Below are 16836 nucleotides of genomic sequence, written 5' to 3'. Positions count from 1 at the left end.
CTGGAAATCTAATAATTTACAAAAATAACTGATCTTCATTTATATTGATGATTTATTTTCAATTTAATCAAAATTATTAGAGATTCACAAGGATTCTAACAATATTGGAACCAATTGGTAACTTTTACTCCAATGGCTCATTGTCTTCATTAGAATAAAAAAAGGAAAACAGATCACAGAAAAGAAATATACCAGAATGCTTATGTTGATCACCTACCTATGAGTTGTGAAATTAAGGCTGGTTTTTATTGTCTTTTTGATCCTTTCTCTATTTTCAACAAGAAATATGTATTTGCTACATATTGTCTATTGGAGAAAACTTTTTATAACAACCATCATCTGGATGATCAAAACCATTATTTTTTAAAAGACAGTATAGAATATCACCATATTAAGAGAAAGAAAAAGAAAGGGCAGCTGCAAATTTCCTCTTCTACGGAATGCACCTGTCCGCTTTTTAAACTCTAAATATAGCTTTGCTTGGGATGGGGATCAATAATTCCCTACTCTGCCTAAAGAAGAGCAGTCCAAATAAGTTTAGCTCTGCTCTTCTGTTCAGATTTCTTTATGCATCACTTGAGGAAATGTATCTAGATCTTTATAAAAATCACAGACATGCTATGGAGAGAAAAATTTGGAGAGAAAGAACCTCTGCTTGTCAGAGCTTAAATCTCTAAATCTAACTTCTGAAGGTGGATCCAAGAATGTTTTGTTCTAGTTTTAAAGTAACAAAAGACAAAATGTGAAAGTGGGATAGTTTCACTTTTAGAAGTGGAAAAAGAATAGAAATAGACTGTGAGGGTGTGATAATGATTCTTATAGAATTTTAATATCAAGGGCATATTAAGCAAACGTATGAAATGCGTTTCAACACACCTACTATTACAGAACAATTCACATGCATCCAAACCAGCCTAAGTCTCTTTAGGAATTGCAGACGATAGAGCTTCATCTGCTTTTGGAGTCATATTTTTCCAGATAGACTACACTGAGGTTCAGAGAATTGAAATGAACTTTTATCCAGAATGGAACTGATGGGCATCATATTATTCCGATATGCATTTAGCTACTTGTAGGAGAAAGCAAGGCTATTATTTATAAAATACTGCCAGAAATACCATGAAAAGTAAGCTGATGTATAATGTCATCTCTGTATGTTAAAATTGCTTCTAGTAGTTAATTGTTTCTCAGGCATGATGCTATGGATGCTGTAGTAAGCCAATTGTGGCTGAAGGCTTTTCTAGATTTCTGAGAATTATACCGGAAGAATAATGAGAAAATGATTACCATATTTATGACAACACAGACTACGTTTTAAGATTCTGTAGTGGAAGAGAGCATGAGTCTGAGATCAGGCAATTGGTTCTTGATTGTAGCTCAGTCTCTTGTTGCCTGGGAAACTATATGTCACCTGACCTCAGGGGCTGGGCATCCTCAACTGCAAAATCAGATGGTGGTTCTGAGCAGCCATGGAGACTCCTTCTAATTCTAAAATTCTAATTTCTCTCTTTTTAATGACTGCCTAAAACAAAGGATCAGATCTTTTGCCTCTTCTTTGAAGAATTAAAATTCTATCAAAAATCTTAACTCCTTAAAAAAACTGAGTTTAAAAAGAGCATGGAAGTCTATAACATCCCCCTGCAGGGATTCAAATACTGAGGAAAGACCAGAGTTTTATGTCAACCCAAAAGACTTTTATAGCTTAGACAAACTATAAAATAATTTAGCATTTGCAATCATAGAAAAAGGATGAGGTTTAAAGGAGAGGAAGAAAACTGGGTTAGAGAAAATTGGTATACTTCTTTCCAATTCTGTCTAGGTTAAGAGGTAATTCAAACACATTTTTATAAATATGATATACAAAAGATGCTTACTTCTGCAGTAAAGTGAATTATACATTTTAATGGCAAAAAGAGATGTTCTTATGTGTCTCCTTTCAAATCCATGAGTGTGTTATGCTGGTGCATTGGAAGAGTGGGAATGAATGAAGTTAGGAAATGAATAGAAACTGAAATCACACAAACCCTTGGGTCCTTCATCCGTGGGCGGGTGAGGGTTCCTAACTGGATCCCGTATACTGCAATCTGTCCCTGCCCAGGTGAAATTACAGATGCAGGTGGCTTCATTACTACACACCTGTAAAAAAAAAAAAAAAAAAAAAAAAAAGGAGAAGAACGAACAGAGATGGAGCATTTTCACTGTGCTTCATGGAGTCGTGATAAATGTGAAAGGGACATAGGCAGGGAGGAAATTTTTTAAAAATCACTGGGAGTCAGGTGTGGTGGTGCTTGCTGTAATTCCAGTAGCTTAGGAGGCTGAGGTAGGAGGCTCAAAAGTTCAAGGCCAGCCCCAGCAACTTAGTAAGGCCCAAAACAATTTAGTGAGACCCTGTCTCAAAATAAAAAATATAAAGGGCTGGGGATATGGCTCAGTGGTTAAGCACTCCTGGGTTCAATCCCCAGTAGCAAAAGAATCAATGGAAATATTTTTTAAAGTTTCTTACACCTTGAGCTTAAGATGAGGGAAAACAATGTATAAATCAAATCATTGAATATATTTTCTGTTCATTACATAAAAATAAAGAGGAAGAGGAAGAAAGCTTTAAGTTTGTACTATTCATGATATTATTTAATATTATTATTTAATAATGATAATATTATTTAAGCACATATGTACATTAATGTCTACAAGGTAGTTCTTTCATTCATACTTGTTTCTAGGAACATATGTGAAAACATGCTTAATTTGGTAAATTAACAGATAGTGGACTTAAGAGAAACTGCCCAAGATTAGAGACAATGGGCTCAAGAGACACTGCCTGAGATAAAAGAGCAGAGAACAAATCACTAATGTCCAACCCCAAGTTCAATGGTGGCACTTTCCCTGCCAAACAAGCACCCCTCCCACCTTCCTTTCCAGTCCTTTCTCAACCAACCAGGCTGAAGACCTCAGAGTGATCTTCATCTTCTGTCTCTTTCTCTGGGGACCAAACAGCTAGTTGGAATGAACTTGCAATTTAGATGAAATAAATAACCATCTGAAAACTACAGACAGGGATATTGAAACCCTAACCTCCCTACAAAATACATTCAGAGACAGATTATTAGAGATGATAAAATCAAACTTAGAAGCTTTTGAATCTGAAATGTTATAATACTATGATTACAATTAATAAGGCTGAGTTTGACCTTTTTAAAAACAAGAGGAAAAGGTAAGGGGTATTAGGAAAGAAATTCAAGTCTTTTTAAGCATTAGGTTTTATGTTCTTAGAGCAGTAACTGAAATACCTGAGAAGTCTGGCTAGTGACTTTATTTTAACATAGCAATTACTGTGCTATGTTAAAATACCATGTGCCAAGTACTTGTGCCAGACACATCTTAGTTACACCATGCCAACACCCTGAGGGCCAAGAGAGGTAAGTGACTTATACAACCTCACCAGAACAGTAAGAAGCAGAGCCAGGATTCAAACCCATGATTCATTTTGAGCCCCCAAATCCAAGTTCTCAAATTGCTGGATTATTATGTCTCCCCGTGATTCTTTCTTCCAGTGAAATCCCAATCTCAAGATCACTGGACACAAGTTCCTTGAACCTTTCCACCTTGTTCTGCTCCAGATAACCTGCCTATTTATCAATTTTGAATTACTTTTACATTCATTCCAACATCTCCCTTTTTAAATTATTGCTCTCAGTTTCTTCCTGGCCCTCTTTTTTCCATTTCTGAAGTCTGTGTCAATTTTGAAATGCCTTCCTTTTGATAAGCCCAATTTAAATAACAGTTAAAATTTGTTTTTTGATATCCAGCTTAGATATACTAATAAAGGCAACTTGCCCAAACACTTTGTTCACAGAATTAAAGACTCATGTAGCTGTGAATAGGGACAGCATTTTTCTCTTTGGTTAACAACAAACACTCCACGCATAACTGTACAGCTTTAAACTTGCAAATATCCTTGATTCAACCTCTAGCCTAGTGTGATCTGGCACCTGGATACTCAGTTTGCTCATACTGAGTTGATGACAGTGAAATACCACAATGGTTTAAGTTGTTTTGAATTATACAAAAGAGTCACATGGGATCTACAGTTTCTTTGGGACCACATCAATTTTCTTCCACCATTTTTAACTGTTGTAATAGTTCATTTTATGTGCCGACTTCACGGTGCTATGGGATGTTCAATTAAACATTATTTCTGGATGTATCTGTGAGACTGTTTCCAGGTGAGATTAGCATTTGAATAAGTTGACTCCATAAAGTAGATTGCCCACCCCGACGTGAGTGGGCATCACCCAGTCCATTCAGGGCCTGAACACAGCAAAAAGGAGGAGGAAGGGGGATTCACACATACCATTTTTTTTTTTTTTTCCCTACTTAACTACTTGAATGGGTACATCTTCTCCAGCCCTTGGACAGGGTTCAACAACTCTTCTACTCCTCATGCCTTTGGACTCAGACAATTCTAACACTGGCCTTCTTGACTCTCCATCTTATAGAGAGCAAATTTTGGGATGTTTTGGGTTCCCATAATTACATGAACTAATTGCTCATAATATATCCAGATAGATAGACAGATAGACAGATCTCCTACTGGTTCTGTTTCTCGGCAAAATACTAATATGGATACCAAATAATGTCTTGGGAATGTGGTGAATTTAAATAGCCAGTGAAAGGAAAAAGAACAACAGATAGCAGATAAGGGCACTAATAAAATAGTCATAATCCATGCCTAGATGCTGGCAATAGACACCTAGGAGAACGGCTGAACTGGAAGTCTAGACACTGTGAATCCTGAGGGTACCAGACATGGAGGTTCAAGCTGGAACAGTGATGCTTTTACTTACTTACCCCATGGCCTGAACAGACTTTACCCTTGGAATCAAGTGGGCAGCTGCTCATATTTAGGGCTTGAATCTGTAGGCACTTCCGATCTAAACACATCATGGATGGGCCACATGGTGTTCCATCTTCTACATAGCCCACATCTGTATCATCATCTAAAACTACATGAGCACCACTAAGAGGAGAAAAAGATCCACACAATCATTAACACCATACTTAGAAATACAGTGTCAGCTGAATCAAAGAGGCTGTCTATGAACAGAGGTTTCTCTTAGCATATTCCCAATCTTCTCTTTTCTTTTTCCCCTTCCCAGTCCCCTCTTACTAAAAGAGCATTAAAAAAACAAAAACTAACTCCCTTTCTCTATCATTATTACACTGCACATCATCAGGAAAAATATCATTTGCATGAAGTGTATTTTAAATTTTCACTTATTTCTAACACCTAATTTTAAGACGAGGGGAGAAGCATTGGTATAAGAACAAAAGAAACAAATATGTCATTAGTTCTCTGAGGCTTTCAGATGTGGCAAGGGAGGGAAAAAAGCAGATGTTGAGCAAAAAGTGCAAATAAAAGCATTTTTTAAATTATTATTATTACTTTAGAGGACTTGATTATTGATAATTGAAAAAAATAAACCAGTTCTTTTCTATTGATTTTTACTTCTAAAAATTTCAAAGTTAGGGACAACATGAATTTAAATGATAATGCTATAATTACTAACAGAGTATCTTGTTGAATAGTTTACAAATATGCTAATTTAGAACGTAACAATGTAATTTTACAAAGCTGTTAACAGATATGTGAAAATGTGCACAAAGAAAGCTTGTGTGCTTCAAAGTAACAAGCAACGAAGACTGCAAATTTATTCCAGGAAAGATCTTATTGTCATAAACCCAGTTAGAATTGCCATCAAATTCATTTAAAAATACAGAGAAAACAGTAATCACTTGACCAATATGACATAATCCAATATAGTACTCACTCAATTTACTAAAATTTGTTCAAAATTATTTTTGGATAATTCCACACATTTTATTCATTCACATAAGATGAAGATTTGGTATTCTGAAGATACTAAAAATAAGTGTAGATGCTGAAGTTTATTCTGTAGGGGGAATCCCAAAAGTGGTTCAGGTAATATCAGAAAATTTAAATAAGAGAATGGTATCTTAGAATTGTCACTGCTTGAAGGGTACAATATATACTTGAAGGGAATATATTATGATTCCCAGACTAAAGAACAAACCTCTTACCTATTCTTAAGACAACTGAACATAAAATGTTAGCTTACAGCTATAAATAATATTTTAATAAATATTTTCTACGTGTGATTGGGTACTTGTTAAATCACATTCTAATCCATACGCACACTACAAAGAGCTTAAATGTGGTTTTTTTGTCACAAATAAAAAACACAAACATAGTGTTAAAATAGTGACATATTCCAAATGCTCAAAATTGTAATTGTGGGTTAAAAAAGTGTACAGGTTGAACATCCATAATCCAATAATCTATAATCTGAAACACTCCAAAATCTGTAACTTTCTGAACATTGACATGACTTCACAAATGGAAAAGTCTACAGTGGACATCATGGGATGAGTCACATTCAAAACTCAGGTGCACTAAGAATACTATATAAGAATTACCTCGCAAAAGAAGAAATATAAGTGACCAATAAATATAGGGAAAAAGCTCACTATCATTAGCCATCAAGGAAATGCAAATAACACTACAAAAGATAGCATCTTATCCCACTTAGAATAGATATTATCTAAACAAAAACAAATGCTGGCCAGGATGGGAAAAAAAAAAGAACTCTGACACTCACTGTCAGTGGGAATTTAAATTAGGATGATCATTATGAAGAACAGTATGTAGGCACCTCACACCACTAACTAGAACTAGCATATGATCCAGCTCTCTGACTCCTGGCTATTTACCTGAAGGAAATGAAGTTAGCATACAAAGGAGATACCTGCATGCCCATGTTTATTGCAGCTGCTCACAACAGCTAAGATATGGAATCAGTTTACATGCCCCTGAACAGATAACAGATAAAGAAAATGAGGCACATAAATACAATGGAATATCATTCAGTTATAAAGAAGAGTGAAATGCTGTCATTTTCAGAAAAATGGATGGAACTAGGGGACATTTTGTTAAGCAGAATAAGCTAGACACAGAAAAACAACTACCATGTTCTCTCTCGCATGTGAAAACAGAAAGTATTAACCTGAAAGTAAAATAGTGATTACTGAGGACTGAAAAAGGTGCAGGGGTGGGCAGGGTGCTGGGAAGAAGCTTGGTTGGAAATGATCACTGCACGCTGTATGATTTCATGAAAACATCACAATGAATTCCATTAATATGTACAATTAACATGTGTTAATAAAAATAAATGAATGAATGCATAGATTTTAAAAATTACCTTCAGGCTTTGTGTACAAGGTGTATAAGAAACATGAATGAATTTCATGTTCAGACTTTGGTCCTACCCCCAAGATATCTCATTATATGCATGTAAATATTCCAAAATCCCCAAAAATATGAAATTCAAAACTCATATGGTCCCAAGTATTTGAGATAGGGAATACTCAACTTAAATGATAATTCCACTCTTCGGATCATGATTTAAAAGAATGCTTCACTAGTATTAACTAGTACAATTTAGATCAAGTGTAATTTGCAAATCAATGTAATACTTTCTTTTTTAAGTGACTCTCCGCATGAAAGATGATGATAAAATCTAAGCCAATGTTCCTCTTGTAAGAACAAGGAAAATCTTTGATTTTTTTAATTTATTTTTCAAAATTTGATTTTTTGAAATTTGTAATTTTCATGCTTTATGAGGCTAATGTTTAATGTGTTACCTGCAGTCAATCACTCGGCCTTGATGATAGAAAGAAGTAGGGATGATCTCTCCTTGAAGTTGACCAATACGTGGAGCTCGAGTAAGATTGGTACAAAGTAAAAATCCACAGAACACATCACTGAATATGTTAAAAAGAAAAAAGGAAGAACAAGGCAAGAGAAATAAAGCTCAAAAATATCAAAAGTATTCAGTTTACATATATTCAAAAAAATTAAATATTCTCTTTCCTTCAAAATATAAATTTTTATTTAGATATTGTAGTTGGTTATGATCCCTCCTTTCTTGCCAGAAGGACCATGTTTTTGCTTGGGGTGGTGAAGCAGAGAGCCTGAAAGACAGTTCATGACTTTTCTAAGCTACCTGTGTATCTAAGCTACCCCATACCAACTTCCCTATGCAGCCCTCCTCCCCACTCTCTATAGCTAAAAGGGGTCCAGGGCACAGAGATGGAAGGAAGAAAAGGAAGAAAGGGAGTTGCTAGGAGGAATTCTGGATAAAGGTTAGAGCTTAACAGGGACATGGCTTTGCTCCTACCCCTACTTCCTACCTTTGAATGTGCAGTTTTGCATGCACCTTGCGATCATGAGTTCATAGACAAGGAAAAAATCAGCATGCAAGGATTACAGAGAGAACAGCAGGACAGAAGTGTTCCAGGTCCTTGGTGACATTGTTATACAACTCACCCACCATGAGGGCACCTACCTCTGGCCCATCTGTTAAGTAAGCCATGACTCTTAAAGAATGGGCAAAGAACTGAAATGACAGATCACTAAAAATAAATCTATATTCAATAAATGTAAGAAAATGTGCCAAGTGCTATTTAGAATCTGGGAAATGCACATGAAAATCATGATAATATAGTAGTTCACACCCAACTAAATAGATGAAAGTGAAAAATCTGAGAAGACCAGGCATTGGTAGGAATATGGTACAACATTCTCATATTCATTTATTGATGGTAGAGTTTACTAGTAAAACTATTTTTAGAAAACACTTTGACATCACCTGGTGACACTGGAAATATTCACTCCCTATGACTTAGCAATTTTTCAACTAGGTACCAGGGCCTTAGAGAAATGTGTGCAAACTTACACTAGGCTACATGTATAATGCTTGCAGCAGCATAGTTCCTAATGGCCAAAACATAGAAAACACCCCAAGTGTCCATCAACATAAAATGGAGAACTAAATTGTAGTATATTAGTATGTGCATGTACAAAAATTAAAAAATAAAACTGCTAAACAGCTGTACACTCCATGAAAAGCTCTTAAAATGTTGAACTTCAGAAGCAAACTATGAAACAGTGTGTTAAGTGTTAGGGATAAAAACTTAGGCAGTAAAACTTTTAAAAAAAGCAAGAAAGCCATTGTCACAAATGTCAGGCTAAAGGGACCTCCTAGAAAGAGATGAGGAGCTGTCATGGGGAAGGACACATTATTTCTGGGATGGTGCAACATTCTATTTCCTAACCCAGGCAGGGGTTACGTGGGGGCTCACCTCATAATTATTTAGTAGAAGGCATATCTGTGTGTTACTTTTAAATTTATATATTATATGTCACATTTTTTTTAAAGTTTCAAAAAATATCAATTTTCCTCAACTTATGGGGGTTGGATATTTTATCACCAGATATTCAAAAGCTATCTTGTACAATGATCTAATCCAATGCCTCCCAAACATTTTAAAGTCACAGAGACAAGGAGAAATGATCAGATTGGTCTAACACATGGAGTTAATGATAAAGTTAATCAATTTGGAGGTACCCAATCCCATGGGTTTTTGGTTACGTCAGGCTTCTCCCTGCTTCTCCCTGGCACTTCAAGAACTGAGACTTAACATCTTGGCACATATGCAGCTCACCTGTAAGATATCAAATGGGAAACTGTTCCCCAATACTTTAGTTTAATATTAAAGAAATGATGGTCAAAGACTTATGGTCTGGTAAGGCCTCATTCACTATCAAACACTATGTGGAATTGCAAACTTTCATGAAGTATAAGCACAGAGATCATTAGCGAGAGAAATACAACTTCCTTTAAATCCTTGCTCTATTTTGAAACTGGAAGAAAATCCTCACTGCTAGGGAAAGAAGTTTTGACTGATAACTAAATGCTCCCATAGATCCAAGACACTGGATTAACTTGAATAAACTATAGACTCACAATTCTAACTTGCATCAACCAACTAAAGGGCAGCATAACCAATGTGCTCTAAAAGCCCCTCTCTTCCCGAGTGAGGATGCCTCTAATATGCACTAACCAGATGCTCTTTAGAAGGGAAAAGCCTCTGATATAGATATTTGATGGCTAATTACATCAAAAAGAGCTACACATGTGAAATGATTAAAAATATATTATTATTGTACTTTGAATAGACCCCAAAATACATAGTCTACATAATTTACCTCTTCAACTTTGTGCATAATAGTACATTCATAGGTCAACTATTCTAGCTAAAGTAGAAAATTAAAACCTAATATTCATTTCTAATATTCTGTCAAAGTATCACTTCAAAACGAGAATCAGGTAAAATACAGAAAATACAGCATATGAGGATTTTCTGAGTTTCCTCTTTTCATAGTGTCAGTTTTGTCTATCGTCACTTGCCTCCAGATACACCAGTGAATTTTTCACATGTATGCTTATTTTTGAGTAGCCAGACATTTATAACAATGAGTGACATTTATCTTGTGCTCGTTCTGTACTTGCATGGGGACCTCCGAGTGTGGTCATTAGGCTCCAAAGCTGACACTCACTGTTTGCTGCACTGGATCCAGCGGTCTCCCTCCTTCCCACAGTTCCCCTTCTCAGTGCCTTCTGTGTTCAGCTTTTCATAACAGAACTTGTCAGATCCTGCAGCCTCTGTTGGAGATTGGCAAGGGAAGAAAACTGATTTTAGTTCTTTTTTTGTTAAACATAACCAGTAGTGTCACTAAATGTTTAACAACTGGTTCTCTAGAAAAAGAAAGGAAAACCCTCATTTGTAGCATCTGCCAGTTCCTGTGTTCTAAACATTCGAGTTGATTTTATTGATCTTTCGTCTGAGAACTTAAGCACCGAATGCAAATCTCAGATTCATGATCTTTGCAGACAACTGAAATCACTTCTGCCAGGGGCTCTCTTTGTTTTTGTGTCCTTTCTTCTCCTTTGGCCCAGCCTTAGCCAGCAAGAAAGAACCATTTCTTGAGTCTGTCTCTTGTGAACTGAAGCTCATGGGAGAGGCAGTGTGAATGTCATCAAGAGAACATGTGTAAGAACATTTGAGGAACGTGCAAAGACATGACCACGTACTTATCTGCTCCTCAGAAATACTTGTGTTTCTTCACTGGAACTGAGATAGCAAATGGCAAAAATTTTTAAAACAAATTTGTCACTCTTCTGGGGTAAAAAACAGAAAGCTAACTTGGAAGGTGCATAGGTACAAAGTAAACCATGCAAGTGACAAGACAGTGACTGTGACCTCTGCAGTCAAAAATCATCTTTGCAAGAGATGCAGTAGTCTTCTCTGATAGCCACAACCACTGAATGACACCATTCAGTTCTGAGGACAAGTCTTTCATTTGAGTAGCTGTTTCCTCCATACAGTGGGTATTGTATATCTTCTTGTATTATTTGAGGTGGAGGCTGAACTCAGGGTCTCTCATGCACCCCCACCTCTGAGCTCCACTCCAACCCCTCTACAGTTTTGTGACTGAGATTCACAGATCCCTTTATTCTTGCCCTTTCCTAGATGCCTTTATTTTAAAACGTTACTCCAAGATGTGCACACCTGGCTGAGGAGAACAATATTAAAAGAAAACCACCAGGCAGGAAGATGCCACCTACTTGTTCCCCAGATGTACTGACACTGGTTGTCTCTGGTCTTGCACTCGCCGTTGTAGCAGCGGCCCTGCAGACAAGAGCGCACATGCTATGAACACACACAGCCAGTTCCCTTGCACCCCTAGTTCTCCCTACTCTGTCTCGCTCAGATTCAGTTAGGTAAGGATTATCTTTTTTCATTCCATATCCTAATATTTTCATAGCGACCAGTAAGAATCGCAGATATCTTAAGAGAATCCCACACACTTAAAATTTAAAACAGACTTCATAGTACAGTTTCTTAAAATCCAAATTAATTATCTAAAAATTTAAATTTTATGGAAAACAAAATTTGGCACATTTCTTTACATCATACAAAATGATTTTTAGCTTCTCCGGTATGTACATGGTTATGGTTGTAAAATGGCTTCAAAACTATTTTTTCCCATAACAGGCAAGCTTAAATTATTTTAAAATGGTCACAAATTAGATTTAAAATTAGATTTCCAATTCCTCAACCATAACATTGTTTTTTTTTTTCTTTTCTCTCAATGTGGACAATTTGTCACCAGAGTTAAGTGTATTTAATATTTGGTATGACATGAAGCAACTATGAATTAGAACCTCATTGCAATAATTTTCTTGAATAAATTTCCTTTCAAAGTTACATCTATCAACAAAATAAAAACCTCTCAAGCTAATTCTTTTTAAAATACACTTAAAACTTATAGACTAGTATACCTGATTTTGATTGCAGGCATATCCATCTTGCTTATGAAGATTTGGCGGGCACTGAAAAATATCATCTTTTTGTTAAAAGTCTGGCTTGCTAAGCACCATATTCAAACACTGTGCTCAAAGTATTAAAATGCCAAAAAGTGCAAGTCTGGTGAATATCTAATTGGGAACATTTAGAAAAACACATACAACTCCTTAAGTAGGTTATCCAAATTAATTCTATCAGGGGTAAAATAAATAAATAAGGCTCACAAAATGGCTGCTTTTTTAAGTTTCTCTATTTACTGTGAGATGGACTAGGATAATATATTCACTTGCCTATGGAGATAAAAGTAGAAGGAATTAAAATGGACAGTGAAGGAAATGAATCAGCTTGTTATGTAGGAGTGGACACTAATTTGCAAGACCCCGCTCAGCTCCAGAAAATGTCAAATCTGCATGTGACATCATAACGCTCACCTTTAGGCTGCACTACTGAAACAGAAGGAAAACTCTGCCTTTCGACGCAATATAAGGGCAGCATCGTCAGAAGCCTTCTGACCTCTCAAGCTGCAAACTCATTACTAGAACAGTCTGTGCTGTGGAGGCTATTTATTGCTTCTTACAGGTTCATTTATCGAACCATTCTTTAAAGTCTACTTCATTTTCCCCCAAAGTAATCCTGAATAAGTGAAGTTAAATTCTGCACACATTTAAGAGGGCTAAAAAGGTCAAGTCAAAGGCCTAGATATGCCTTTCTCAAAGAGACTTTGCCATGCTCTTCAAAGCCCACCTCCTGTTCCCGTTCGACTTCTTCACAGCACTCAGCACCGACGGTTCACATATTTTATACTTCTGCATTCGCTTATTTTTGTTCGTAACAAAAATAAGGAGAGATCCATGTGAGATCCATGCAGGTTTTGTATTCTGCTACCTTCCTGGCACTCAAAACAATATCAGGCGTATTGTAGGTGCTCAATTTTTATCGACTGAGAAAATGAATGACTCATACAGATACAATTAAGTTATTCTATTCTGCACTTTATCAAGCTGTTTATCATGTTTATCATGGGAGATCACAGAATTAATTTGTCCTTTTCTTAAGGAGCAGTACTAAAGAATACTTTGAGCAAAAGTACTTTGCTTCTCTATTGTTCTAAAGCATAACTGACTCTAATACAAGCTTCATTCACAGCTTTTCATTCAACCTGTTGGTGAGTATTTAAAGGATGCAACTATTGGCACTAAAACCTGGAATCCTGAGCCAACTGCACAAAAGCACAGATCCCTGAGGCCTCTTTCATCTATCCAAATTCACTCTGAACACAATCATTATTTCATCAATCAACGATCACTAATTATTCACTTACCCTAAAACTAATGCAACCACAGTAAACAGAAATGGGGGGGGGGGGTCGGAAATGTTGCTACTATAAGCACATAAGGACCTAAAATTAATTTGTCACACTTCACTTTTATGATTTTCAAGAAGGAAAATTTTTTTCTTTACTAAAGAAAAAATGTTTTTATTACAAACCTTATTATAAACTGCCATAGCCTCATGTGAAGCTTTCTAAACAATTTGTTTTCACTTTAGTCCAATAAATGCCAGTTGCTTCTCACCAAAATGTTTAACAGGGAAATTATGGGACGTCTCACATTTTCTAGAGGCATCTAAAACAGGAGAACCACAAATCTGGGTACTTTCTTCTCTGAGAAGAGTTTGTATTCCATCTCTAAATGTCCTTTCACCCTGGTTTGATGCTATAAAGGCAGGTTTGCGTAAACTCTCTTCGACAGTGCAACAGCATTTAAATGTGTTTAAAATGTATTATACTACCCAGCTGGATGACCTATTTCCTAGTGCCAACAAAAACACTTCCCATATTATTAGATATCTTTATTATATCATCCAGTATTTTTTGCCAAGGATTTCTCTCAGTTCCTCAAGTATTTATTCTGTCATAAAACTGTGAATTTAAAAAATGGCTCAGAGGCACTCAAATCACGCACTCAAGCAAAAACATGAGGCAAACAACATAAAATAATGATATGCATAATGAAATATGCATATCAGCCATAAAAAAGAATGGTTTTATGGTATTTTCCAGTAAATGGATAGATCTGGCGACTACCATGTTAAGCGAAACAAGACAATCCCAAAAAACCAAAGGTCAAATGATATATGGACGCTAAGGGGCAGGGGAAGAATAGAATTTCAGCAGATTTGACAAAGGGAATGAAGGGAAAGGAGGAGGGATGGAAATAGGAAAGAGAGTGAAATAAATCTAATATACCTTCCTATGTACATGTATGAATACACCACAGTGAATCTCCACATCATGTACATTCACAAGAATAGGGTCCTATTTAGAATAAGACATACTTCATGTCTGTATAAATATGTCCAAATATATTCTACTGTCATGTTTAATAAAAAGAACAAATAAAATAAAAAATAATGCCTATATACTTATTTACAGAGATTGCAGAGATTCTATTTTCTTAAAAATTATTAGTCTCAATTAGATTCAAAGTTTACTGTATCTGAAAGAAGAGGAGAAAAAATTTTAGGACTTTACTTCTATTCCAATTCTCCATTTTGGTTTCATTCCAATCATGTTTGAAAAAGTATTATAAGAAAATATTCTATTTTAATATGCCAATGAAAAGTTAATTTTTAATGTACACATATGTGGTGAAAAGGAAAAAATGTTTTCCTTAGACATTAGAATATCAGGTCAAACAAAGAGCCTCCATTATAAAAGCCTTATGTTCCGTAAATTTCTGGCAAATCAGGAGTTAAAAATTGAAATGAAAAAAACACACTTCCAAAAGCACTGAATACAAAGAACTAAAACCAGCTATGCTGGTTATAAAAATAATATCATTCTACAAAACTAACAATATAACTCAGTGAAACAGTTTATAAGGATTGTCAGTACATTTGTCAAGGAAGGGAGAACCCACAATTCTCATACTCTGTCATTATGTTATAGAAAAATTGCAAAGAAACCTGCTTATATATTTAGTTTTCATGTAAAAATAAAAATAAGAAACATATGCATGAAAATCAATCTCTCTCTCTCTCTCTCTCTCTCTCTCACACACACACACACACACACACACACAGCCTTAATATTTCCCTGTACCATATCATTGAAAGGATTCCTTTGAATTGAACCTCAGGTAATACACATCCAGACCTTTTAAAATGGTTAAGAACCTTTCCTTTTCTCCTTGTGTTTCCTTCAAGTGAACAGAACTCACTCAGTGTAACTCCAGCTGCTCTGCTCCTTGATTCACTTCCGCCACATGGAAGTGCAGTGATTGATAGATAAGCTTGGGAAGAATAACTAGGAATTCTGGCTCTCTTCTTGTCCTTCTTCTCTTAGAAGAAAGCCTGCTCACATTTATCACACATTCTCTACTACTTCTTCATGCCAGACCTGCCTCTCTGCTGGGGGAGGTCATAATGGTCCTGATTTTGTCAGTAACCTGTTGCTGCAGCTTAGTAAACCAAGATCTGTGAAGAGACTCATTTAGCCTTCACATTAAACTATGGCCTTCAATCTGCTATTTTGAACTTAAAAAGTGATATTTTGGCCTCCAACTCTATCTGTTGGGAGCCCCTTAGAAGCTACAGTACCTTACAAGAAGTAACCCTACTGCTGGGAACTTATCCTAAGGAGATAACCCCAATTGAGAAACACTATTAAAAAGGCACAAAGATATTCACTACCATGCTAATAAAATAATTTTAAAAACTTCCAAAATCTAAATATCCAACACTGGATATAAATCAACTGATAAATCTACAAGAAAATAATATTCCATTGTGTATATATACCACAGTTTCTTTATTCATTCATCTGTTGAAGGGCATCTAGGTTGGTTCCACAATCTAGTTATTGTGAGTTGAGCTGCTATAAACATTGACGTGGCTGCGTTACTGTAGTATGCTAATTTTAAGTCCTTTGGGTATAAATCGAGGAGTGGGATAACTGGGTCAAAAGGTGGGTCCATTCCAAGTTTTCTGAGGATATACACAGTGGAATATTATTCAGCCATAGAGAAGAATAATATTATGGCATTTGCAAATAAATGGATGGAATTGGAGAATATCATGCTAAGTGAAATGCCAATCCCAAAAAACCAAAGGCCAAATGTTTTCCCTGATAAGTGGATGATGATATATAATGGGGGTGGAGGGGTAGGGAGTGAGAGAAGAATGGAGGAACTTTAGATTTTGTAGAAAGAAATGAGAGGGAGGGGGTATGAAAAATGGTGGAATGGGACAGACATCGTTACCCTATGTACATGTATGATTACACGAATGGTATGAATCTACATCGTGTACGACCATAGCAACAAAACGATGTACCCCATTTGTGTACAATGAATCAAAATGCAGTCTGTAAAAATAAATAAATAAATAAATAAATAAATAAATAATTTTTAAAACATTTATAAAAACTGTGCAACAGCACAGGAAAATGCTTTTGAAGTGATGTCAGAATGAGAAGGAGGATAAGATGAAATCCAAACTTCTTACCATGGCTACAAGTTCCTACCTGCCCTGATTTCTGACACCTCT

At 35.9% G+C, this 16836-nt stretch overlaps 1 protein-coding gene across 3 annotated transcripts in view; it reads right to left on the bottom strand.

Annotated features, from left to right (window-relative positions):
* ADAM23 (ADAM metallopeptidase domain 23) overlaps positions 1 to 16836 on the bottom strand; it is a 157207-nt gene that overhangs the window by 19999 nt on the left and 120372 nt on the right. For 2 of the 3 annotated variants that reach the window (XM_079130583.1, XM_079130582.1), the window contains exons 19-24: positions 12264 to 12314; positions 11547 to 11610; positions 10478 to 10583; positions 7720 to 7839; positions 4849 to 5017; positions 2025 to 2136 (exon numbers count right to left, since the gene is read on the bottom strand). In XM_079130583.1, the coding sequence (XP_078986709.1) occupies positions 2025 to 2136; positions 4849 to 5017; positions 7720 to 7839; positions 10478 to 10583; positions 11547 to 11610; positions 12264 to 12314 (622 nt within the window). The remainder of the gene's footprint in view (positions 1 to 2024; positions 2137 to 4848; positions 5018 to 7719; positions 7840 to 10477; positions 10584 to 11546; positions 11611 to 12263; positions 12315 to 16836) is intronic. The other variant, XM_079130584.1, reaches the window with a different exon arrangement.

This window comes from Sciurus vulgaris (genome assembly GCF_902686455.1).
Source record: "Sciurus vulgaris genome assembly, chromosome: 3".
Taxonomy (NCBI): Eukaryota; Metazoa; Chordata; class Mammalia; order Rodentia; family Sciuridae; genus Sciurus; species Sciurus vulgaris.
The sequence above is the reverse complement of the archived record's forward strand: the minus strand, read 5'-3'. Positions and strand labels throughout refer to the sequence as shown.